A 27,578-nucleotide genomic window follows, 5' to 3' on the forward strand; every position below is an offset into this window, starting at 1 on the left:
GTAGGTGTTTGCAGTTACTTTTTAATAATATTATTGCAACCAGTGGTCGACGAAACGTTAATTGTTTTGTTGAGTAGACTCTGCACCTCTCGTTGAACGTCATTTAAATTTAATGAGATTAATCGAATTTACCTAGTAGTTGATTATCATCGCTCCATTGCAATGCAACAAATGTCATTAACGACCGTAAAGTTTTATTTTTCAATTTAAAAAAATAACGTAAAATTGTTTTCTAAAAAACCCGTTTGTCATATTACCGATTGTGCAGCGATTCGTTGCTCTAAAGAAATTACTTTAACTGTCCACCAACAGGTTACCATTTTGACAGTGAGTTTGATTACTTAATTTGGTTTTCATTTACATTAATTAGCGCCTCTGTGTAATTGCTGTTTAAATTAAAATAGTGCTGGACGGCACGCGACTACAATTTGTAATGCGGAAATTCGAACGATAGCTATTGATTTATGTATGGTGAACAATATCTATAAATAATATTAAATTTATGCGGGCTCAGAATGTTCTGAAAGTTGGTTCTGTGTCTATGTAAAAGGCATGAGTAAAAAACACATAAGACTACCGCCTTGAGTAGGCAATGATAATACAGCGTAACTATAATATATCCACATGTTTTCCCATCATTCGTTCGAATAGTAAAAAGAACACGATAATTTATAAGGGACAAAGTGCTCGTTTGTTATTCAAAAAACTACGAGCCGCCCGCGCGATAGGTATTCACTAGTAGCTATGCAGTTATACAAAAATGATTTATTGTGCCTGATCTTAAAAAAAAAACAGCATGCTGTTGATCCAAGGGTTTGGAAGAAAAATAATTTTGCATGAAAAGTAGTATTTACTTTTCTCAGCGAGCAATAGATTATCACTAGGACTTAAAATCCATTACAAGTATAAATAATTCATATACCAAGTTCTAAACTGAATTCTAATAAAACTCTGTACAAGAGTAATAAAAATAAACAGCGTAATAAACACTGGTATAATTATAATGGTTTATGGGTGTCATATACCCACCAAAACAAGAATATAGCGAAGATACAATTTTTTTTTCTTTGGATAGGGAAGTGAAATTTTTTTATGTATCTCCACCAAGAAAAAATTCTAATTACGCCAATGCTAAAAACGTATAAATTGATTACTAATTAATTTCTGACTCGAAATGTAATTATTAAAAAATTAAATGGTGAAAAATGAAAATTGTTAATTGCACTCGATCAGAAAAAGAAACGGGCGTAATAATGTTTTCATTAATTTTGCGAGATGAATTAACTTCAATTAAATAATTTTATTAAAATATATAGCAATATTATAGGGACCATTGACACTTGTAAAATGTTCTGGAAAATTCTTCAAATATTACATAAATTTATATGAAATATAAGCTTATTTTTTAATCATCCGGATAATCTACAATTGGTATATAAAATTGATTCCTAGTTACAGTAATATTCCGTCGGATTAAGTCATTTGATTAACTGTCTGCTTTACGGTTGTATCTACACGATTGTTAAATTTCAGTTAATTAATCAATTTTTAACAGAAGGATGAAATATTTCTATTCATCAAACGATGTCACTTTGCAAGATATATTGATTTAGCCTTCTATTTCCTATAAACGCTTCAGGATATTTTTTTTATCGATGATATATGTAAATTCAAAAGGAAACGACGAGATAAAATGATTACTCAAACGGCGTATTTTTTTCTATCATATTCGACAAATTATTTCTACTGATTTCTAAGAAAGATTTTTTTTACGCTTTGTCAATATATATTTTTTTTTTTATAACACAAGACGAGTATCACACCTATATATCTATTTCAAGTTCTATTAAATAAAAAAGTTAAACCGAAACAATAATAAGTGATGTTCAAGAAACATGGCATTGATCATTTAATTCAAAGTCATAAGAGTATCACGGGGCTAAACTCTGGCCACCAATAAGAAAAATTCACAATTTTAATCACAATTGTGATTAGGTCACCTGCGTCTGCCGGCTCTGGCTGAGTTTTTTTTACTGTTTCTGGGATGTACCAGAATTTTATTAAAAAAAACGAGTTAAATAATAGAACAATATATCTTGATTAACATCGATCAAAATAACGTTATTTTGATAACATTATTTTTCACATAGCTTAACGTCTTAAGGAATCTGAATTTAAAATAAAAACAACGACTATTTCGTACAAATCCTTTACAATAAATATTCTTACTAATATTCAATTGAATTTTCGCGTACACTATGTCAATTCTCAAAGGAGCGATATATAAGTTTTACATTTCACATGGACTATATAACATTAATTGGCGTATAACCAAAAGCAGATAGACATTACAATGTGTACACCTTGATAGCTCTAAATTAAATCTCCACAAAAAAAGTGTTACCTTGGAAGAGATTAGTTTTGATTATTCCATGTAATAGTACTCGTACCAAATATCTGATATTGATTAGACACAGTTACTCAAAACGATAAGGTAGACAAATGATTTAGCTTGGCAATTTAACAGTAAAAATTATTGTCTTTCTTTATCATGCAAAACTTATTTTCAAATATGAAAAATAACTCATAATTCGGTATGACGAATAGTAAGCGAATGTTTAATAAATAAAAAACCACTTATGCGAATAGGCCCTTTTTGTAATTCGAACAGAGTAATTTCGAACATAGAATAGGATTTACCTTATTAAAACCAAGCGAGTCGGTTTGAGTAATGGGAACACGGCTAATCGCCTAAAACAAAACAATAACTGCTGCAAAAGTTTACTAATAAAAGCTCCACTTGAAGAACAATTCTAAGGGTATAAAGCAAATTTTTATCGGCTTTAGTTTACCAACAGCATCGGTACCATTCGAAAACTCGTTGGCGAGCACATAATAATTTAAATTTATTGTTTATCGTAACTTTATATGCATGTGCATGTTTTATTCATGTCCCCGAGTGTTTTTAATTTAAAAATGTTACCCACAAACTTCTAGCGTACGCGCTTATCGATTGTCATTGTCTATAGGTGCACTGTTGAGTTATTATTATTTTTATTTGTATAGAGTTCGCCGTCACTGATGTCACCTGGTTCAGCAGCACAAGGGTCTACTCAAAATTGTAGGTCAAAAGCGTCCAAGGTCTCTGGGTGCACGCGATATAATTTATGAAGAGTAAGCAAGTAAATCGCGTTATTGCAGGAACAAAGGATTTCTTCGTTCACTTGACTTAGGACGGATTAAAAAATGGAGACAATCGACAATTTATTTTTTTAAACCACTTCAGTACTACTGCAAATACTGTTTAAAATAATCATTTCCGCATCTCATTTTACTATCTTTTTGCATTTATCTCCTGTCGACCTATTTGCATTATCCTCCTCCATGTGTTATAACAAACACAGTACCATTACGTTTTTATTAAGACGGTAAGAGGCTGCGTTAAGAACAGACACAAATGACTGTTTTTCCTTGAAAGAACTAATTTTCAAGTGACGTAAAAAACAGCAATAGAAAAACCAGACTTCAAGTTGAGTTGGTGTGTGTATAAAATAATAGCCCTAGTAATAATTAGTCGAGCTACGCGGGTACTGGGAGCCTACACGATAGATTTTTAATTGCTTCGTCGCCAACACCGTCACCTGCTGACAGTTAAATTAATGCACCGAGGATTTTTGCAGAAAAAAAGGACCAAATCTAGCAGACACCGTGCAATACGACTTCATTGTACAATCACAAAGCTCTGCATTGCAGATACTCAAGTGTCAAACGCATATAACAATGTAACCGTGAGATGACATTTCGTAGTAATCCTGGAGGACATTTTTTAAATTATAAATTCAATACTGCGGTCGAGGTCTTACATAAAAGTAAACGTCATCAGACAGGCACGTCATTAATTTGCGACGATGCGGTTTTCCTGCATTGGGAATCTCTTAATCAAATCAAAGATGTTACTGGAATCCTTGAATTCGGTATATAATTTTGTAACAACGACACGGGAAAACGAATAATAACAAACTATGAACGCACTATCCGTGTAATTTAAAGTGATAATTTTAACCCATAAGGAAACATGGGTCAAGGAAGTTTTTTTTTTTATCAAAATAGTCTATAATGATGAGAACAGATGTACACTGCACATCGGAATACTGTATTATTACTAGAAGAAGTCTGATACTAATGAATACGCTACAGACCTACGAAGGTTGTTGAAAAATCATTTTTTCTCTATTCAAACAATACAAACTAACAGAAAATAAATTATTTTTGATTTTTTGTAATACATTTGCATTGTTGTTGGAAACATATACGAAACTTTTGTAAACTAACAATTGAAATATTTGTCAAGACTACATAAAATTTCACTAAGAACAACAAAGTTCAAATGTTTTTTATAATATTTCACATTGATTTGAGCTACACAAGTTATAATTTAACGTGTTCAACTATTTTGATTTGAAATAAAAATCTAATTTTGTAACAAGAATATAGTTTTTTTTTTGACTAGATAAATGCAAATGCATAAACTTTCGGCCATAGATTGAAAAGGAATACCGATAATTAGTCATTTTTGTCGCTCTCTGAAATGTAATTGCTCTATTTTTGTAACGGCGTTTTATTGTGATCATTAAACTTGTGTGTCGACATGCACACAACGGTAAATCGCAATGCAAATCAATAATTACCAATTGCGTATGACAACACTTAGCTAAAGCGATCACTAGTGTGCAAACCATTAAAAATGCATTTTGTTTTTTTCTTTTATTATTACCGACACGAAGACCAATGCATATGAAGTAAAAATTATTACATAGATACCACACATAAGAATTACAGAAATCTATTAGACTGCCGTAAATGAGCACAAATACATAAAAATTATTTAACTCCATCAATTTTCAGTTTGTTTGATCAGAGTAAATAAAACACTATAGGTAGTAAAAAACATATTTTTTACAGAATTAGAGCATTTTAACAAGTATATAATATTACTTCGCATAATACAAGAAGAAATTTATTGTTATAAATAATAAATTATTATTCATTCATTTTTTTTTGAAATGCCACTAAAAACTTCTGTAAAAATAAAAATACGCACGTGACAAAAAATGTGTTTAAATCGGTACAACTAAATGAAATATAATTAATACTTTTTTTATACGTTTACATATTGTAGAACCAGAAAAAAAATTGTTATGGTGTTAAGAAATTTTTATCATATCTAGAAAATATTTTATAAAACCATATCTAAGAATTGTAACAATTTATCAAATCTAAAAATTATCCAGAGAATGTATATAAATACTATTTTCACTTCCAATAAACACTATTTTATTGATTTATTATGCGGATGGCTTAAAAAACACTCAATAGTTTTTACATTACGTTGAATTCATGTGAAAATTAACACATGATAATTGTAAATAACAATACCCATAATATTTGTTAAAAATCAATACGTACAAATAAAATATAACAGATAAACTCATTGTAAATAAAATAGATTTATAAAACTACATGAGAATATTTGTAGTCCAATCTGCTCTCATAAATACATTTTTTTTAGTTCGATAATATTCAATTACTTCCAAATATTTGGTTAAAACTAAAACTAGACGTCTGAACTTATTTCTTTTAACAAAATTTATTTTAATTTTGTCTATTTTGACTAATGTAAAATTAAAACATTTGCTATAATTTAACATTATCAAGTATAAATTACAGCGATTAAAATTATTTCGTATTAAGATATTCTTAAGTTGAACTCACAAGTTCATGTATTTAATCCTATTTCGGAGCTTTTCTTCTCTGACCACTACTCTGTGCTGTTGTTTTCCTTAATTAATTAATTATAACAACAACAAAAAGATGATTCATCAAATTTATAAATACAACTCATAGTGACCTTCAAAATTCAAACAGATTTTCATCCACTAAAGGTTCGGGCAATTAATCAAACATGTATAGCGGTGAATAGTCAACAACTGTTATAAAACACAAGTAGGTCCCATACATCACGTTTGGAAAAGATTAACAAGAAAATTGTATAATAATTAGAATAAAACTTATGTTTGAATTTATTATTAAAACCGTTTTTTTTTTATTGTTACTCGCAAAGGTACTATTAAGATTTCAATTCTATTACAAATCCAAAAATTTTTTAAGAAAACTATTTGGTTTTGAGCTGAAATATTTTAACGACAAGTGAACATAAAAATTTAAGTTTACTCGAGAGACTATATCGTGGGTATTTCTTTTATGATTTCATATTTTTATTAGTTGTTAATGCTGAACAAAAATAATTTTTAAAATGTCAAAAACGCTGAAAAAATAAGCAAAACCTTTAAATGAATCAACCGACTACTTTTGAAACTAATTTTGATCGTTGGCTAACATTCGCAATAAATATATATCTGTATAAATTTACCAGGCGTTCTCTATTTAATAGCAAAGAGTCTGTTGCGAATAACTCCTACTCGACACTAGTGTAATAAAAAACAACCGATTACATGCGAATCGCGAACATTTTAACTGTGTTGGCTATATTGTTATTTGACACAAAAAATAAATATTCAAAACTATGCATTTTTAATTAAACACTAGGTGAAGAAGTTTCAACTCCGCTTGAAGTCGGACGTGAACACAATTTTAACCGAAAAGTTTTACTATTAAAAAATAAAATCACAATTCATACGGATTGTTTGACATGTAACGAATTGAACATTTTTTGTTCGTATGAAATCAGCTTATGTTTATGGACAGACCTAAATAAAGGCCCCTTAAAAATAAATTGTAATTATTAACGTGTTATTCAATTAATTTCATAAAATTAAACCGCAGTATAAAATATCAATAGTATTGTTCTTACTGACGTTATTTAGGCGGCATAATGAAAATGAATAACACATAATGTTATACTTTATTCGATTAAAATCTGATCTGTATAAGAAGCGCTTTGTGAGACGTGATAAGTTATCAACGTAACGTAATACTGAACAAGTTAACGCAGCATTAGAGTAATAGAAAGATGACTATCAGATAATTCGTACAAATGGCGGCATATTGAACGTTTTTCTGACAAGGTTGATCATATCTGTTTACCATTGACTTCACGGTGAACTCATCCTATTTACCGGTCCTCTTCCTGTCGGACTATTTCCGCAAAATAAACTTCCTACTCCTAATCGAATAAAAAGTTTGTTCCTACTAATTTGTTTGTGATGACGAGAAGTTTTTCCGAGAAAAAAAATTAAAAAAATTCTAAGTTATTACACCAGTGTAACCATTTACCGTCTGAATTTCCTAAAAAATCGACCTGAAATAGTTTCCGATAGTTTAAAAAGATCATTCATATGGCTAATAATTTTATCGGTTAAATTTTTCATTCAATTTGCAGTAATTAATTTTTCGTATTTTCTACGAACAAAAATGATTGACATGCTCTACGAAATTAAAAAATGAATTAATTAACTATTTTACATATATTTTGCATTGATAATAACGCGTAGTCATCAGAACTTGCCATTACAAATATTTTCACATCAACTTATTTTGAACAATTGAATAGTTAACAATCCTAAAAAGATTTATTTATTTCAACCGATTATTTTCGAAATAAATTATCATCAAATATAAAAATTATTCAAGGGAAAAATGTTGAAATTTAAAACATTTAAAAAAACAAATATTAATTTAAAAATTGTCTTCTGTAAGATTCTAAGTATAAAAATAAAATACGTTTACCTAAAACTATAATAATTAAACAATACAATCCAAATAAAATCTAATTAATTGCCTCTCCTCGCTAGTTCACCNTGGTTCTAAGTATAAAAATAAATACGTTTACCTAAAACTATAATAATTAAACAATACAATCCAAATAAAATCTAATTAATTGCCTCTCCTCGCTAGTTCACCTTAATGCAATAGATATGCCAATAAATGCAATAAATGTACACATTTATTTTTCAAATAATATTAGATAAAATATAACTCATTTTTGAATTACAGCAGGACAGAAGGTTACCAAATACTTGTTAAATTTATAATTTCTACTCAGAAAGGTTAAATTATAACAAAATTTATGTATAAAATTTGTCAACAGTTTTTTTGTCAATAGAGTTTTATGAAAAATTAGCCAAGGTAAGCGTAGTCAATATACATTCAAGACGTTTAAAACACGTAATAATTGCGATAGTAGTAAAATTATTTTACTATTATTATAATAGCCATTGAATATGATATATTCAATGACCACTAAAAGAAAAAATTTGTAATATTATTTCAAATATTTTTTTACAACTGAATATCTTTTGTCCAAGGTGAAAGGCGCAGATAAAAAATAATTAGCGAACTAAAATACAATATATCGTTTATTTTCAATGTAACGCCAAAAAATACAACATTGAATAGTACAAATAATAAAATATAAAATTGTTGAATTGCTATTGAAACAACGTTATTCAGAGGGATAAAAAAAAGAGGTGTGAAGTACATCGCCAAATTCAATGGCTTTAATCTTTTAAAAAATAAAACACAAAAACCATTTGACCTCTAAAAATTCGTGATCACATGTACGGTCAAGAATTGACACAACTTACACGCATTAACAGACACTTGACTTATGAGGAATATTCGATAATCACTTGATAATGTGAAAAGAGTAAAGTAATTTTGCTATCGACAAACGGCAAGAGGCGCGTTCAACTATCAGAACTATAATTTCCTAAAACAATAATAACACCAAAGTATATGTTAAACGTACCTGTGTAACTTCCAACCAATCATAACGATAATTTGAAAAACATTTTTTTTTTAATTACACCGGTTCTCGATATGAAAAAAAAATAATAGAGTTCATATTATTTATAGTATTTGATATTTGTTACTTCACAAGGTGCTATGATTTAAAATCAAAAAAAATTGAATGAATAGTTTATGCTGTAGAAAAAAGCATTATAATTAGATCACTGATAGAGATTAATAACAATTAAGTTACTTCGGCAAGCGTAGCATAGCCGCTAATTGCCACAGTTATCGTTAGCTTTAACAGATAAGTATAATGAAAACATTTTTCAAAAATCACCTCATAAACGATAGAATACGTTTGAAGCGTTTAGAAAAGGTATTTATCTGTTAATTAGTGGAACGTAGTTACCGGGTAAAACAAAAACTTTCTTAATCCCATAAATAACAGTATTGTGTAATTATTATTATGTTAATGACCGAACTATTTATGTCAATAGAATGTGTACATTGAGATTGTTTTTAATGCGTTTTAGTGTCGCCGTTAACACTATTGTTGAAAATTCGGGTCCTTGAGAGAGCGTTACGACGATTACTCTTTTGCCGAATGCCAATGTCAAGGATATCTCCACGGCCGTCTGAAAAAAATACGGTTTCACGGTCTCTGTTATCGGCGACACCCGCGGCCCCTTATCCCTTGACCTTACGTAGGTCAAACGATTTAAAAAAACCACGTAAATAGTAGACACGCCGTGTGCCACAAAGTAAACGTCTTGGGAATAATAATAAGTTAGTCATAAAAGGCAACAAGAATTCCAAACGGAACTAGGTTGAATAATAACAACTGCCGATCCAGCTTAGGCGAAAGCGCACGAAGAAAATTTCATAACTCATTTAAACAAAACGGCGGTGGATTATTGTCGGTGCGGTTTGTTTACATTGAATTTTTTTACAACGCAATGACCGCGTAAACACTTTGGCCGCCGACTATTTCTGGGAAACGGTAAACGTTGTTTGCATTGCAAACGCAGGCGATTCTTCCATTGAAATACAATAAATAATATGTTGCCGATCGCTTCGATATTTTCCATAAGGGAAAAGTGTTTTGCGGGTTATCTTGGCGTGTAAAATATCAAGCGCTGGGTATTAAAGCCGTTACGCTGTTATCGACGCCACGGTTTTCGACACAGTTGTGTACACTAAAAAGAACAACACGTATGAAATAGCAGTGAAACCGAAATAAACGGGGGTCGTTGTTGTTGTCGCATTATCATGTCGACAAATAAATAATTTCATATTGATAAAACGTGTAAAGAACCTGTTCCGACGTCAATAAAACCTTACGAAGCCGTTAGCCCGACTATTGTAACCGTATAGGACGAAAAGCGAACACAATCGACTTTTTTCGGCGTCTATTTGTTGATTAATATTCACGTGTATGAATACGCATAAAATTCTGTTAAAAAGACGTGAATACGATAAAATTCAATTTCGACGACAACAAATGGGATAGACGAAAGCACATATCTAAACGGCAACGAGTACAATTGCATTATCTGTGCGATGTGATCGGACGACTCTTATCGGAGTATTTATACGCGGGACGTTCTAACCTAAAATTAGAGTAGTCTTGCGACTGTCTCGTAGGCCGTACGAATGACGGGCCAAAAAATTGTGACGTTGAAAATAATTTAAAAAAAAAAAAAAGCGTACGAGTAAAGTATTTTTTATCGAGGTAAACGAACGCCAGAACAGAGTAAATAAACGCCCTGCTGATTACCTACTCTGTATAGATATTGTCATACAACGAATTTTTTTTCAACGCTAGTAATGATATTTATTTGTTTGGCAACTTTTAAATGATTAAAAAATCACCAAAATCTTCTGGTTTTAACGTACAATGTTATCTTTTGGTGACACTCACCTTTGGGAGTTAACAGGTTTTCCGTACTGGACACGTTCCCGCGGTTGTCGTTGGTCGACCCGTAACTCATTTCGAATTGTGCGGGTGGCAAAGGCTTCCGCGGCGGTTTCCCGTGCGTTCCATTGCGTTGGTCGGCCATTTTGGCCATCGTCGTTGAAGTTTTGTGGAAAGAGGACTGTCGTCCGTTAACGGTAACTACGGTCGGCGTGGCCGTGTCGTATTCTTCGGGTTCAGCTCGCGGGGGCGGTGGAACCATTTTGACAACACGAGATGTTGACGCGTATCAAGATTGTAGGAGACATTCGATTGCAACAAAACCGTCGAACAGATAAAAGAAATAGTAAAAAAAAAAATAATTATAAAAAAAATCAAAACGTAAATAATTCCAAAAACGTCGGGCGTGCGATTGATTTTCTAAATGTGTTCGGAACGTTATGTGCGGTTCACGTGAGAAATAAAACGGTTTTTATTTAGTTAACACGTACTGGATATATAATTATATTATTACTTATCGAAAATTCAATACGTATACATAACAATATTACTATGTATGCGGTTGAATTTTTATCGATCAGCACACGCAGACGAGAGATCCACAATTAAACGGGATAACTGCACGGCAATGTGCTAGTCGCCGCCCGGCGTCCCTCCCTTTTCCGTCTGCCCCCGCACCGCTAACCAGCCCATCGATGACATTTCTCCTCTCTACTTTTTCGCGTACACCTTTGTCACCGTTTTTTTCGCCCTTCCTCGGCAGCAATCAGCGCTTACCTATATAGGAAAAAAAACAACGTTTTCAAGGCCTCCCCCTTCGCATCTCTTCCAAGCGGCAACTAACCCCTTCCTCATGCCCAAATTATTATTATTTATATTCCATTCCCAACTGTTTATTTGCGCACCGAAAAGGGTTCGTTTGTTCCTATTTAGATAAACGAAACACATTGCGAAATAAACGGCAAATTGCCTATTAATAGCGATTTTTATGGCGTTTTGATACACTTTAGCAGGCATGCACACACACATGAATGCAATCTCGGGTGAAACATTTATATTATCTTTTTCATCCATTCTGCGGTATAATTGTGTATGAATGGAATGTGATAAGAATTATAAACCTGGACAGTACTTAGCAACGAGTAATTCATAAACACCTCGTACAACTAGAATAAATACACATAGATACAATTTGGAAAAACACATACCGAATGATTTTTAAGAATTAACTTTATATCTAATAATAAGATGATTGAATTTTAATGAAAAATATTTTAAATTGTAACAGTTTATACGTTTCCCACTAGTTACGGTGTAACAATGGGATTACATTTTATATATTTGATTGGCAACCTTTTTTATTTATTCAAAATAAATAAAACTTGAAATCTACAAATATATCATAATTTTGCTAACTCATATTTTCCAATGCATATATTTTGAAATTAAGTTTAATGTATATTTGGGAGATTAATAGATTACATTAGAAAATAATTCCAAAATAGTACTCAAACACTTACCTTGAACTTTCGCATTCATTTTAAATTTTCAGTTGAAATAATTAGTTTAAAATTCTTACTCTATTACTTTGGCCCTTATTAGTAAATTATTAAATATAATAAAATGTATATTTTAACTACAAATAATAAGTCTTAGTTTTTTAAACTACTTCTTTTTTATTTTTAAGTTGGAATTAGGTTGAGTATTGTATTCATATTTTGTTTGATAAATGACTTATGAATTATTTTAATAAATTTGCATGGATATTAGAAGTTTGTCAAATATTCCAAGAATGTACAGTGAAGAATCAAGTAAATATTTGGAATAGCCTAGAAAAAATAATTTACCTCTTGACTTGCCATCGCCTTTAAAACCTTTGAATATGGTTTAATCACACGTTCAAACATTTTTCTAATGGTGTTGACTAAACTTGAAGACGATGGCAATTTCAAAGAAAATTATTTTATTGTACAAAAAAATTATTAAATTATTTATTATACGAAATCCGAATATTTACTCGATTCACTCTTAACTACTTATAATAGATCATATTAATTTCATTTTTGTTAGATAATGATTGTTATAAATTTCATGTCATATATAAATTTAAAAAAATCCCGAAAGTTGTTGTTTTAATTTTCAAGCTAGTTCATTGAATTCGAATATAAGTTATTTATTAATTTATGTTGTGTATAAAGAAAGTATTAATTTTTATTTTTTCAAAAAGTAATAATATTTATATTAAAATATTGACTCTTAATAGTTAAACGACATTTTATAAAAACTAAAAAAACTAATTTTTCATAATCATTATTTCAATTGTCACATACGCAAAGTACAAAAATATTGATTTTGTACTTATTCGATTATCATAGTTAATTAAGGTATTTTAAAAAATTAGTTGATTTTGTAACATTAAAAATAAAATATACTAAGGTTATGTAAAATCATTATCGAACAGACCGATCATTAGAAATTTAAAAATAATTAGACACCAATAACTTATTTTCACAAAAACTGTTGCTTACGCCCTTTTTTTTATCAAGGCTCGATATAATCATAGGGCAGCTTATCTAAGGTAAACATTTTATTAAATATTTATAGAATATGGTATGTATATTATAAAGAGTGTTCAGTAAGGAAACAGGTCAATCGTTACAAGCATAGAGAAAAATAAAACCGTTGCCTTATTTACTTAATACTCTGTATGTAACATACATTATGTAAGTTATTTAGTGACCTATCGTCTAGCTCCCTGAAAAGAATTAAGTTTATGAACTAATAACTATTTAATAAAATTAAAATATAATTTATAACCTATTAGAATAGTATTTTTATACTCTATAATTCACAATTTTGACACTATGTACCAGTGGGGATATTTTTATGACTCTTATAAGAAATAAGTAGTAAATGTTATATAATCAAATGATTATTTCATTTGATTTATTAACGTTATGTTTTACGTTACTACACCCATTTATTTAACTTTTTAAATTAATTCGAATACGATATTTTAATTGTGACAATCATTATAACCGAAGTATATTTGTTTAATCATTTTTAATTAAGTATAATTTTATTACTATATATATATATAATAATTTCATCTTTAGATTTAATTGTCAATTAAAACCATTGTGTTAATGTTAGAGGTCCCTTTATAGTTAGCTACCTGTTAATGTAATCCATTATAGTTTTCATAATAGAATACTAATCGTGGTCATGTGTACCAATAAATCTAGACACACTAAATTTTACAGCCATAGTTTTGAATTTCATTGTTCATCATAATAATTACCCAACAACTAGAATCACTCTACATTTTTTCATTGTTTATATAAAAAGTACTTGAGTATTAATTTAGAGTCATGTACTCTAACTAAAATCATTTTTATTAAGTAAAGACAATTTGAGATGAGTAAAACGTCATTTTGTGCTAAAATTATTTTATAACAGGTAGCAAAATATTACACTTCCTTTACATAAAAAGTTGTAAATTCCTATAGTAATGATAATTTATTTATAAATTCGTGCGAATCATTAAGTGCGATTATAACTCAATTATATATTCATTTAATAAAAAATTTTAAAGTGCGTTTCTCTTTTATTATTACCAAATAAAAATGAATCAAATTTTTTCCATAAAATATCGGTTCTATTTTAATTTTATTATTTTAAATTTTATATTTTATTGTTATTATAATAGAAAAATTATTATTATTTTTTAATACTCTATATTTATTAATTTATCATTATCAACTAGTTGGTAATTATTAATTCTTATTATTATCGTAGTATTTTATTTTAACTTGACAAATTAAATTTATAGATAGTCAATGTTAAAGAAAAATGTATGGTTTTTGTGTAAAAAATGCAAAATTTAAAAAAAAATTTATAAATTGTTACACAAAAACTTATTTAGAAATTTTCTCAAGTAAGTAATGTAAAGTTTATTGGTGTATTAAGAATTGGGTGGCTAGAGAAAAAATCCCGACTAATTTATTTTTTCGAAAATATTTATTTTGACTTTATTACTGTATATCTTTTTAAAAAATATTTAGAAATAGAATTTTTTTTTTAATTTTATGCGTTTTCTGAAGTCATGTAAAAGAGGTTGAGGTATCATATCCTATCACCAAAAAAATCTAATTTTAAACTGTTTTTGTGTATATATATTTTTTAATTTTAATTTTACATTGTTATTAATTTCTAAAAACTAGGTGATACAAGTGGAGGCCATAGTGATTGGGTCACCAATTATTATAAGTGTTATATGGAATTAACTGACCTTAAATATAAATTTAATTATATTAAAAATATTCGTTTCTACTAAGTAGAGAAAAGTTTGATATTTTGTACTAACTTAAAGTGCCTTGTTTACCTATCAAAAAATATGATATACGATTTCCTGGCCAAACAAAATAGATTTGTTCTATTTAAAAATTTTGTTTTATATTGATAGATATAAAACTCTAAACTGATCTATAGAATCAATTAGAAAAAATATACTATAGCACAATAGTGGAGCACACAGCAGTTAAGAAAAGTGTATATATGAATGCCGATGAGTGGATTTCCAAGAGTTATTTTATGTATTAATTGATTCTTGAGGCAAATTAAAAGATGTATGAGTTGATTCTCAGTACACATATGAATTTATTCCTAAACTTCTGAAATGATTTGAATTTATATTTTTTTTATATGTAAACATTCGTTTTTTTCTAATTAGTTAAAATCTCAAAAAAGAGGTTTGGTAAAATCTAATTGCAAATTTGAAATCAATGCAAAAAATGAATTTTTAAAAAGTTTATTCTGGTCTCTCATAACAATTACTTGCTGACCAGTGTATTTATTCAAAAATAAAAAAAAAAATATTTTGTACAAAGTTTTGCATTAAGCCCTTTAATATTTAAATACGTATTTCATAAAATTAATGAAATATACAACTACTTACTTTTGGAATAATCTACTAATTTCTTAAAATTATACACTATCAACATATATATATATATATATATCAAAACGTTTTTCATTAAAGTGATTTTAATCACTGTCAAATATCATTTATAGTTACCTCAACTATGCCACGGACCCCACCGTGCTACCGCTTTCTAATGACATAAGATGTTTGTTTATTTTTTTAATTTAATCATGTTAAACTGTACAACCTATTAGTTTTTAAATAAAATATATATTTATAAAATAATTATGTTTTAGAATTTTCCTTATAAAAAATGTTGATGGATTGATAATAACTTTAGGATAAGTACTCATTAAGTTACAATCATATTAATAAATAGAGTGAGTTTGTAACGCAGTTACAATATGCATTATAAATATTCGCCACTGCGAATTATAAATATATAACCCTAATTAAAATATAAGAGATATACTTTCAATCAATAAATTGTGTGTATACATTTGAATAATAGTGAAAATTATTTTTTTTTTTTGGATTTTTTGTTTGTATTACATGTATTATATCTTTACCAAAAGTTTAATACAATCTACATGAAAAATTATCTGGTTTAAAGTGTCTACATACAATTGTCAAATATTTTTTTTAATAATATTTTCAATTAAAGTTTTAGAAAGTTACAATTTTAATAGGATTATTCACTTAAACTTACACCAAAATTTATACTACATTATAGTACTATATTTTGGCGTTGATATTAGTTACCCATTACTGTGTAAGTATAACTACATTTTAAAAACCCTTGATTGAAAATATATCTTTTTTTTTTTCTTATTTTGTGCTATCAAATTTTATGTTTTATACTGACGTATATTGACATAATTACGTGGTGAATCATATAACTCCATAAAAAAAGTAATTACATTGTAAAGATACAGTTTTTATTAATTGGTGAGGGAAATTGATAATTTTTTTCGTGTATATCCTTCCTCTGACTCAAATTGAACTCCAATGACGCTACTAACGTTTCCTATCACTTTTTAGATGATGCTAAATTCAAATTTTATAAGAGACATTAAATATTTCATGATACACAAAATATGTGACACTCTGCATAAATTACTTATCTTCTGGATCTTAGTCATTTTTTCAATTTAATTTGGATTTGGATAATATTTTAAACTAAATGACATTTAGAATACTCTTTCTGACTACAAAAGGCCAATAAAAAAATAATGCCAAATTTTAATTTAATGATCTTAAAAATATCTCGATTCATAACGAACAAGACAATAACTTAAAAATTCAATTTTGATATTATGAAGTATTAAGATTTATATCTTCCTCCTTTTATAATTAAATTCATAAAGATATCTAAAATTTGGTTTGAATCGGAATTCAACTACTTAAAAATTTAATGAACACATTGGGTGTAATCAAGAATAAATTTTATTTTTAACCTACTGAAAAGTTAGGAAAAGTGAATTACTGCCTTAGTGGTTTACATATCGATATACTTTGATATATTATATATAAAAAAAACGCATTGTAACCCTTTTAAAAGGGCATATGTTTAAAATAAATAAGTAGGGTGACTGGGGAAACAATGGTCAATGGGTAATACCGGTCACCTCATTATCTAATAAACCCATGCATCTAAAATTATGTTGACCATATGAATAGATTAAGAATGATAAAAAATCCTTATTCTTATTATAATGATATTATCAAAAAACGTTTTCATGTTTAAATGTCTGAAAATAGTTTTTACCGTTTATTTATCTAAAAAAATTTTTTAAGAAATTTAATTTAAGGTAAGCAAATATATATTAATTATATATAATTATATAAATATATATATTTATAATTCATATAAACTATATTTCAGTGATTTTATTAAAAATTATTTTATCCCTATCTTTTGCATGTATTTATGTATAGCTGATATTCCCCTGGGGTAGAGGGAATACCGGTCATTTGCATATATATTATAAAGAGTGNTATTTATAAGATTATGTTTTAAAAACCTGAAACTTTGACATAATGCAGTCAATATGTTTATGTATCTATTTGTAGTAATAGCATAACTTTTAGAGTCTTAGAACCACAGATATAACAATTTTTGCTAAGGTGACCGTAGTTCCCATAGTCTCCCCTATCACTCGAGGGATTTTTAAACAAAAACTTGTTTTTATTCATTCATTTTTCAACAAATTTGAACGATTTAAATTAAATAAGTTAATTTTTATTTTAAAAATTAAATAAAATATTAGATAGTTAAAATTATAAATAATCGAAATACATTACTCACGTCCATAATTAAATTAAACACATATACATTCTATATGTTCAGAAATAGAATAACACATTTCCAAAAAAAATAAATTATCACTAAATTAAATAATTTATAAAATAAAAATGGCATTATGTAATCAATAGAAGAATAAAAATGTTTCAAAAATATGTTTTTTTAGTACTTTAAGTGATCATTAATTCTTCAATATTAAATTTACTGACTTTAAAATTTACTCATTTACTTATTACGCATATATATATATTTATGAATAACACATTTACAAATAAAATAAATTAACTTTTAATAAAAGCAAAACATTAATAAAATTCAATGAAACTTGCAGTAAATGTATTAAATCAAATTGTAAATTAATAGAATGAACAAAATGATTTTAATAAATGTTATTTTATTTTTGAACTTAAAATTAACATTAGGACTGAACTATACAGAATTGCACTGTAATTTTTCATTTTATTTGGTAAATTACTTTAATCACAACTATAGATATTTAACTGAGATAACTAAAAACAAAATGGAATACAATGAATCGGATTTAAAATTATACGGCACTTCAATCCAAACTCACGGTGAAATTGTATTAGTAATGTTAGATATATTAAGGAAATTTAATGAGAATAACAATATTAACTTTTATTCAAAAAGTTTAATGGCTATTAATTTATATTTTAACAACGTTTCAGGATACACTGATATGCTTTCTGCTAATGAGGATGGCGGAATTGATCTTTTAGATTTAAAATCAAATATCCTTCATACTTATAGATTTATTCATAAGTTTTTAGTAACTCAATTAGATAATTTTAATAAGACAAGATGTATAGATTTGGAAATTGACCAAGAATTTGTTAATTGTCCTAATTATAACCAATCAAGAAATTATAATTTGGACAATATGATTTGTGTTTCAAAGAAATTAAAAAATAGGCTGCTCCAAACTGACGAGGAACTAAACATCATAGACATTCATCAAAAAAAATTAAAAAATAGCTTTATTTATAAAATTTTCAAATTATCATTCAACGTAGGAGAATATTGGGATTTTTTACCAAAAAATATTATATTGTATGATTTTATGATGAATGGACAAAACGTTTACGAGAGAGACATTACGTTCGGATCACAAGCACGACAATATCAAATATTGGAAAATGAACGACCTAAATATGTTTTAGACATACTTCGCTTTGCACCTTTAAATAAAAAATGTGGAGATGGAAGTCAAGTTACACTTTTTGATTTATTCAGGTATGTCAAATATACTATTTACCGATCCGATGTAGTAATCTTTCATTCACTTGTACTTGCAGCAACATTTCGTCCTTTTGCCTTAATTATAAGATTTTATATAAAAATTTTTAGTGGTTTTAAATTCATTTATAACTTAAAAAAACCGGATAACACTATTATAACTTTTTATAATAATATGAGGAAAGTTGGTTCAAATATCATTGATTATTTTCAATTCTTCATTGATTTAAATATTTTCGGTGATGGTCCTACAAAGATATTTAGACAATTTTTGATTCAAACTATTGAATGTATTGATAATTTGAATAATAACAAATATTTTAATAAAACTTTGGTCGCTGATCTGTCAAACGCATTAAAAAAATTTATATATGATAATAAAATGGACTGCAAAATTCCAACTGATGCTGTTACATTAATAAATATTAATGCCTACTACGAAGAATTGATTATTCAGGTAAATCAAATTGGAGTATACATTAAAGAATTAGAGAAAAACATACAATTGTTTAATTATATGAAAAAAACTGGGAATGTAGATCTTGCATCGAGTTATCCATTTATTTATATGCTAAAACCATTTACATTAGGTAAGTTTTTCAAAATTATAATAAAATAAAGGGAATAATAAAATATTCCCTAAATTATTTATTTTTATCTTTGACTAAAAATTTTAGTTTTATGAAATGTGGAAAATTAGGCACAATTTTGTCAATTTTTACTTTGTTGATGTGTACTCTACTTATTAGAATATATTTTTTAACGTATATGTATATTTATAATATACTTATATTTCAAAAGAATAACAGAAGAAACATCAGTAAAACAGCTAATTTGGTTTTTTGTAAAATGTAAAATTATTATTAAAATGTTATGTATCCTATTTGGTTTTACCAATATAAGTACGATTTATGCAGTCGAATTAAACATAATTCCGCACCTAAAAGTTTTCCATAAATAGATCTTAACTATTATTAATTCGACTGAATTTTCTACAAGAATAAAAAAAATTGCAGTAAAAAATATATAAACAGTAATCTATTTATGAGAAAAGAATTCCTAAAAAGATACATTAATACAATAGAGGATATGTATCATGACACTTGTTCCCGGGTAAAAAGTTTAGAATGAATAACAAAGGGCTTTAGGGTAAAAGGAGGACGGCATGAACGTTTTGCTTTATGCCATTATTTATATTCTATATTGATGGATATAATTACTATAGAATTAGAAGGATAAGTGGTGCATGGTGTTCGTTGGCGATATAGTGTTAATATGAAAAAATAGAATGGAAATCAATCAAAAGCTAGAGGTGTGAATATTATCTCTTGAAGAAAAGGGTTTAAGAATAAGTAAGAGTATGACAGAGTATATAAACTAGAAGTTTGATAAATAAGAATATGAGGTAGGTGAAATGATGAGATTAGTGATAATAAGAAAAAATGTGATAGATAGTTTTAAGTATTTATGATCAGTTGTGCAAAAGAATAGTGGTATTAACGTGAAAATAAGATACAAGAATATGTACAAGTAGGTGAAAGGAGAGAAGCTTCTAAGGTGTTATGTGATAAGAAAATTTCAATGAGATTAAAAGATAAGCTCTATAATACTGTAGTGAGACCAGCTATGGTTCAGAGTGTTGGCCGGTTGACCAGAAAATAGAGCAGATAATAATTGTAGCAGAGATGAGATTGCTTAGATGGATGAGTGGAGTGACTAGAGAAAATAGGATAAGGAACAAACATATAAGAGGGAGTATAGGTGTAGCGTCAATCGTAGAAAATAGATAGGAGAAAATAGACTTAGTTGGTTTGGTTATGTTTAGGTTGTTATGAGGAGAGAGGAATCGGAACCTGTAAAAACACTTATGCAAATTTATTTTGAAGGAAGAAGAGGTGGACGAAGACCAAAAAAGAAATGGAGAGATGTTATTAAATGCGATATGAGGACGTCTGATGTGTGCCTAAGTGATGTGAGAGATCGTGTCGAGTGGAAGTTTAGAATAAAGGTGGCCGAACCTAAGAAGTTGGGATAAAGGTAAGGAAAAAAATGAAAAATAAGAATTTTATTCAAAAATTAAAATTTTCTAGTTAGTTTAGCAGATAATAAAATACTTATATTAATCAAACACAATAAAGATTTTTTACACATTTGATATTATCTATTTAAACCTTATTATTTATTCCATTATTATTTATATAAAATATGCTGCTGAATACGACAATTAGGGCATAATTATTATTTTACAGTTAATAATATTATCGTAATAATCATGAAAAAATTAATTGATCTTTTATTTATAAAATGGTATTAAATGGTTATTCGTTTAAGTAGTTTAAAGTTTCACGCGGTTTAATTTTTAATGGGATAAAAACCCCAATTTTGAAAGCGCTAATAAATAAAAATATTTATAAATACAAATTTAACACATTAGACTAATCAAATAAAATTATAGCAATATTAATCCATTTTAGCTTTGATGCAAAAGTTATAAGATATTATATTTGTTGGATACACAACTTAAATAAGTTTTCAATGTATTTTATATTAATATGGTAATATCACTATCGTCATTGTTGTCCTCACGGGATGTTAGCAGGTAGAAGACTGGCGTCTTGACCGTATCTCAGCGCCACATTCGGATATTACGTGTGCAATCATTGTGACACTGTATTACTTTCTGTCTTTTTCTGTTTGCATTGTCGCTACCATCTTAGTCTTTTTTGCTACATGACTCTATGGTGCTTGTGAGCGAACATGAAGTTGATGTTAAAAGTCGACATATTGCTCTTTCGATAGCCGCAACCTTGTGCATAATTGTTCATCTTCCTTCTGGTACGTTGTGATTTTGTACAAAAAAATAAAGACTACAACAAAGATGAGGACAATAAATCTGTCAGTCACCCATGTTCTTCACTGAAATCAAGCTGTTGTTAACAGGGGCATATATATCAGGAAACACTGGGGAATAACATATTTCTGTAACAATTGCTTAAAATGTCCCTTAATTTATTTTCTGTCAGCGAGTCTAAAAAAATAAAGAATATTATTTTCCTCATTCAATTTTTACCTTCGATGCAAAGCGGATAAGGTACTAATTTTATTATGTGTTTTTTATGTGCCGATTGAACCTTTACCTATCCACAAGAGGGGATTTAATATTGCAATTTTTTTGCAAAAGTCAACTTTTTCAATTTAACTTTTGAAAATGTACCGTAAATCCTATGTCTTTTAAGTACATGTTAAATTAAAGCTTATGTTACGTTTTACATATTGAAAAAAAATTGTCTTGGAGACTTATCTTCTACATGCAAATAGCTGCCGTAGTTAAAAACATACTATTTTTGTGTTCAAATTTTTGATTTATTGATTTTATATTTTCAACATTAAATTGCTATAATTTTTTTTTAAATTGATAAAAATGATGGATGAAAAGGTATACGACGTATATTGGCGCAAAAAAAACATCGATCTTCGAATTGTTTATGAGATACCTCATAAATTTATTATATACATTAAAATGAACATTTTATGAAAATTTGAGATTAAAAAAAAAAAATTTTACAGGTCGCTCAAACGCGTTTTAAGAAAATTGACCAAAAATACACAAAAAAACATAAAATGTCATTATTTATTCAATTTTTGTTCAAATTTCTTACTTAGTACATCTAAATTGTTCGTTTTTTAATGCCGAATAATAATAATTAGAAAACAAAATTGATTGCGTAAAGTACATAAAAATCTCAAAAATATGGTTAAGTTCTACGAACACTTAAGTAAACGAAAAAAATTTTTTTTTTAAATTTGATTAATATTTCTGTGTATTTTAAGAGGAAAAATTTTTTTCCACTAATGTTTAAAACTACTACTTCTTTTTTTAGATTAGGACGTACGCTAGAATATACGATGTACATAAAAATAAAAGAAAATATCGTGAAATTTTACTGTTTTCTTTTTACATTTTTAGCTTCGATGCGAAGCTGAGAAGGTATTGGTTTTACTAAGATGTGTTTTTTTTTTTTTTTTGACTGTTACCACTTTTTCTCAGCTCTCACCGAACCGATTTCTTTCAATGATACGTCAAAAGATCACAAATTGTATCTAGTCAAAGACATTACCCTCAAAATTTGAAAAAATTCCCTCGTTCCCCGTAAATGGGGGAAACCTCCAAAAAAATTACGAATTTAAAAATCGCTAATTTTCGAAATTTTTTCAATTTTTTTTAATTAAAAGTGCCATAACTTTTTCAAAAATAAACATATCAAAATAATTCTTTTTTGTATAGATGCATAATATTATTACCTTTCATTTGGTATATTTTTTTTATAAATTTAACCCTTAACCTGCCCACAAGGGGGGATTTAAAATGACAACTTTTTCACAAAAAATTAACTTTTTCAACTTAACTTTTGAAAATGTTCCGGAAGGTCTGACACTTTTATATATATCTTAAATTAAAGCTAATGTAATTTACTTTATTATGCGAAAAAAAAATTTCGGACTTTATTTTATCTTCACGGTGAAAATGGCTACCGAATGCTATTATTGTGTGAAAATTCTCGATTTTATTTTTTATATTTTTAACTTTATAATGCTATGACATATTGAAAAGTGTATGGATCAACATTATTTTTTTATGAGAAATAATATTTTTTAATAATCCCTTTTTCATTCGACATACTTTATCTTAATTAGGATATTAATAATGAACTAGCAGATCATGTAGCTTTTGGAATAATCCACCAATTTTTTAAAATTAATCACTATCTAAAGATTTGCATCGAAGCGTTTTTTTTTTGATAGTGATTTTAATCACTGTCAGATATCATTATACTTGATCCATCTATACCACGTCACCACTGTGCCGCGACCCCCCTGTGCTGGGTTTTTAATTTTTAAATTTGGTATTAGCTGTATATACATACATATATATTTATAATTATAAATATAAAAATTATTTTTTATTTTTTTTGTCATCAATGTTGATTTTTTACAATCGGGGTACTCATTCTAGACAGAATAAACGTATCTAGCCTAAAAGCCACGTATATTTTGGCGTCTGCTTTAACTTAGTGTGATAAAAATATTAATATTAGATTTAGCTCTATTCAAAAGATTTTCTAATAGCTGGGAAAATATAGACAAAAAACTATACTGTAATATGTTGACAGATGATGTTGTGTTAAAGATATTAGCACCAGATATATACATAATTTCTAAATTTTGTGAAAATAAGTTAAATTTAAATCATTCTCGGGATGACTATAAAGAGTTATTGGAACTTTGTTTGCTATTCATCGGAAAAGAAAATGAAAAAATTAAAATCCATCCACCAGGAGAACTTTACAGAGCGAAATGGATGGCTAAAATAATATATTGTTTTAAAATTTATATGTTCTGGTCTCAATTAATTCTCAATGTCTTTACCTATCATTTGGTATATTTTTTTTTATAAATTTAACCCTTGACCTGCCTACAGGGGGGATTCAAAATGACAACTGTTTCACAAAAAATTAACTTTTTAAACTTATTTTTTGAAAGTGTTCCGGAAATACTGACACTTTTATATATACCTTAAATTAATGCTAATGTAATGTACTTTATTATGGCAAAAAAAAATTTCGGAGTTTATTTTGGCTTCATGGTGAAAATAGGTATCGTATTCAAAAATATGCTATTTTTGTGTTAAAATTCTTGGTTTTATATTTTATTTTATTATAAGGGGATTACTCTGATTTTTATAAATATTATATCAATTTAATTGATATAGTATAAAAAGTTAAACAAATTGAAATTTTTTTGTTTCTTTGAAGTCGAGAAAAATAACTTTGACTATCTAAATTTCCATTTTTATTAAGTGACGAATGCTACATACGGATTCTGAGACCGTAACACTTGGGTCTTTCATGCCTGTGGCACTGAATTTTTTCTTAATTCTTTTTGAGTTAGAAAAAAATGTTTAACTTTTATGATTTTTATTTCATTTCGATTCAATAACTTCAATAAATATCAAGGATCCCATTACTGTAGTCTCCTTTTGTGAAAAGAAATTCAAATTAATATCATTTTACTATTTGGTTTTTTTTGTAGCTATCATTTATTTTCTCAGCTTTTACCTAACTTACTTTTTTGACAAAATTTTTTTTTTAATTAAACACTATCTACAGACTTGCGTCGAAGCGTTTTTTATGATAATGATTTTAATCACCTCAGATATCATGTATACTAGACCTAAATATGCCACGATCCCACTGTGCTGTGGTTTTTTTTTTTTAACGGTCAATTTTCCTTAATACGGGAGATGTTCAAAACTTGAAACAAACGTTAAGATATAGAACTATTTCAACTTCACTTTTGAAAATATTTCAAAATTTATCAAAAACACTTATAGTCACCAAGTATTTTGATTTAAAACCTGAAATTTTTATTAGATCTGCCTAAAAACATTTCAAAGGTACCCAGATAATTTCGTTGAAATTTGTTTGTTTTTAACTGAGTAATGAGCTTTCTTTTTAAGTCCATGCATATAGTATTTGTTTGGACACTATTTTGTGTACTGNATTTTTTTTTTAATTAAACACTATCTACAGACTTGCGTCGAAGCGTTTTTTATGATAATGATTTTAATCACCGTCAGATATCATGTATACTAGACCTAAATATGCCACGATCCCACTGTGCTGTGGTTTTTTTTTTTTAACGGTCAATTTTCCTTAATACGGGAGATGTTCAAAACTTGAAACAAACGTTAAGATATAGAACTATTTCAACTTCACTTTTGAAAATATTTCAAAATTTATCAAAAACACTTATAGTCGCCAAGTATTTTGATTTAAAACCTGAAATTTTTATTAGATCTGCCTAAAAACATTTCAAAGTTACCCAGATAATTTCGTTGATATTTGTTTGTTTTTAACTGAGTAATGAGCTTTCTTTTTAAGTCCATGCATATAGTATTTGTTTGGACACTATTTTGTGTACTGATGTTACACAAAAAGTATGTGTAAAANATACTTTTTGTGTAAAAAATTGATCGTATCCGGTGTAGCCGAATAATCTTACCGGAATCTGTGATCAATCCGTAAAGACTGTTTGAAGAGCTTCAGATTTGGTATAGAGCCGCAGATAGGCGAAGCCTACTTAAATAAAATAATGAATAATATTTTTTAAAATATCCCTAATCGCCTTACATAGTCTACTTTAAAAAGCAATTGGTGAGACCTAATTTACATAAATAGCAAGACTATACTTAAATTCTTATAATTTACAATGCTCTCNATTTCGTTGATATTTGTTTGTTTTTAACTGAGTAATGAGCTTTCTTTTTAAGTCCATGCATATAGTATTTGTTTGGACACTATTTTGTGTACTGATGTTACACAAAAAGTATGTGTAAAAAATTGATCGTATCCGGTGTAGCCGAATAATCTTACCGGAATCTGTGATCAATCCGTAAAGACTGTTTGAAGAGCTTCAGATTTGGTATAGAGCCGCAGATAGGCGAAGCCTACTTAAATAAAATAATGAATAATATTTTTTAAAATATCCCTAATCGCCTTACATAGTCTACTTTAAAAAGCAATTGGTGAGACCTAATTTACATAAATAGCAAGACTATACTTAAATTCTTATAATTTACAATGCTCTCCTCAAATATATATTTTATTTGAATTTGTAGATCTTTTATGTCAGTCTGATTTTTATGCTCCGTTGAAAAAATTGGATGAATATTATAATACCCAAATCAGTGATGTTAAGGAGATGAAACAGGAATGTAAACATGAAATTACCAATAAAGATTCAACAGAAGTTACAAGCAAGCAACATCTTCAAAATGACATAGTACCAATTATTCGTAGATGGAATATAATTACTTATAATGAATCTCCAAGATATTTTGAAAATTATTTTCTTTCTTTAGATGTAAAAAATCATTAATAACTCATACAAATCAATGAAGTTATGTTTGAGTACACGATAATCTAGTATGTCTTAGCTTTAATAAATTTTGGTCTAGTTAATATTTTGCGTTACATTTTTTTTTTTTTTATAATTGATATACCTTGGAGTATAAAAATTTAAAAACAAATAATACTGTTTTCGTTTATTGAAAAATAATAATGTAGATTTTAGAGAGTAGATTTTGAGAAAAAAATTGGTGAAAAATATTTTATTAGTTTTTAGCAATAAATTATAATTTATGCTACAGATAATTATATGTATCATTATTTGACAATACCAAATATGTATTGGGAAAAGGATACGATAACCTAATTCTTTTACGCTAAGCAATATTATAGATAACTTTTTACACAAAAATTCAACATCTGTTATTGAACTTAAAAATTCCAATATTTATATTATTTAGATAGATAAAAGATAATTTTTTTATGAGAAATAATATTTATATTCCTTTTTTATTCGAC

At 27.7% G+C, this 27,578-nt stretch overlaps 2 protein-coding genes across 2 annotated transcripts in view; one reads left to right on the forward strand and one right to left on the reverse strand.

Annotated features, from left to right (window-relative positions):
• Nucleotides 1-11,283, reverse strand: part of LOC126907929 (putative inorganic phosphate cotransporter) — a 44,228-nt gene extending 32,945 nt beyond the window's left edge. Inside the window, exon 1 of the mRNA XM_050689638.1 lies at nucleotides 10,673-11,283. Coding sequence (XP_050545595.1) covers nucleotides 10,673-10,928 — 256 coding nt within the window. The 5' untranslated portion in view covers nucleotides 10,929-11,283. The remainder of the gene's footprint in view (nucleotides 1-10,672) is intronic.
• A 3,248-nt stretch (nucleotides 11,284-14,531) lies between these two features.
• LOC126907949 (uncharacterized) lies at nucleotides 14,532-27,175 on the forward strand. Its single transcript, XM_050689689.1, has 3 exons — nucleotides 14,532-14,603; nucleotides 18,585-19,742; nucleotides 26,831-27,175. Exons 2-3 carry the CDS (start codon nucleotides 18,596-18,598, stop codon nucleotides 27,088-27,090), a joined length of 1,407 nt encoding a protein of 468 aa, XP_050545646.1. The 5' UTR covers nucleotides 14,532-14,603; nucleotides 18,585-18,595; the 3' UTR covers nucleotides 27,091-27,175.
• The last annotated feature ends 403 nt before the right edge of the window (nucleotides 27,176-27,578 follow it).

This window comes from Daktulosphaira vitifoliae, unplaced genomic scaffold (genome assembly GCF_025091365.1).
Source record: "Daktulosphaira vitifoliae isolate Bord-2020 unplaced genomic scaffold, ASM2509136v1 Scaffold_5, whole genome shotgun sequence".
NCBI classification, from domain to species: domain Eukaryota; kingdom Metazoa; phylum Arthropoda; class Insecta; order Hemiptera; family Phylloxeridae; genus Daktulosphaira; species Daktulosphaira vitifoliae.

What these genes read in the sequence shown, in the direction of transcription:
- LOC126907949 (XM_050689689.1), top strand. Translation starts at nt 18,596, where the DNA reads ATGCTTTCTGCTAATGAGGATGGCGGAATTGATCTTTTAGATTTAAAA. An exon ending in GCTAAAACCATTTACATTAG is followed by an intron (nt 19,743 to 26,830) that starts GTAAGTTTTTCA and finishes TTGAATTTGTAG; the next exon opens with ATCTTTTATGTCAGTCTGAT.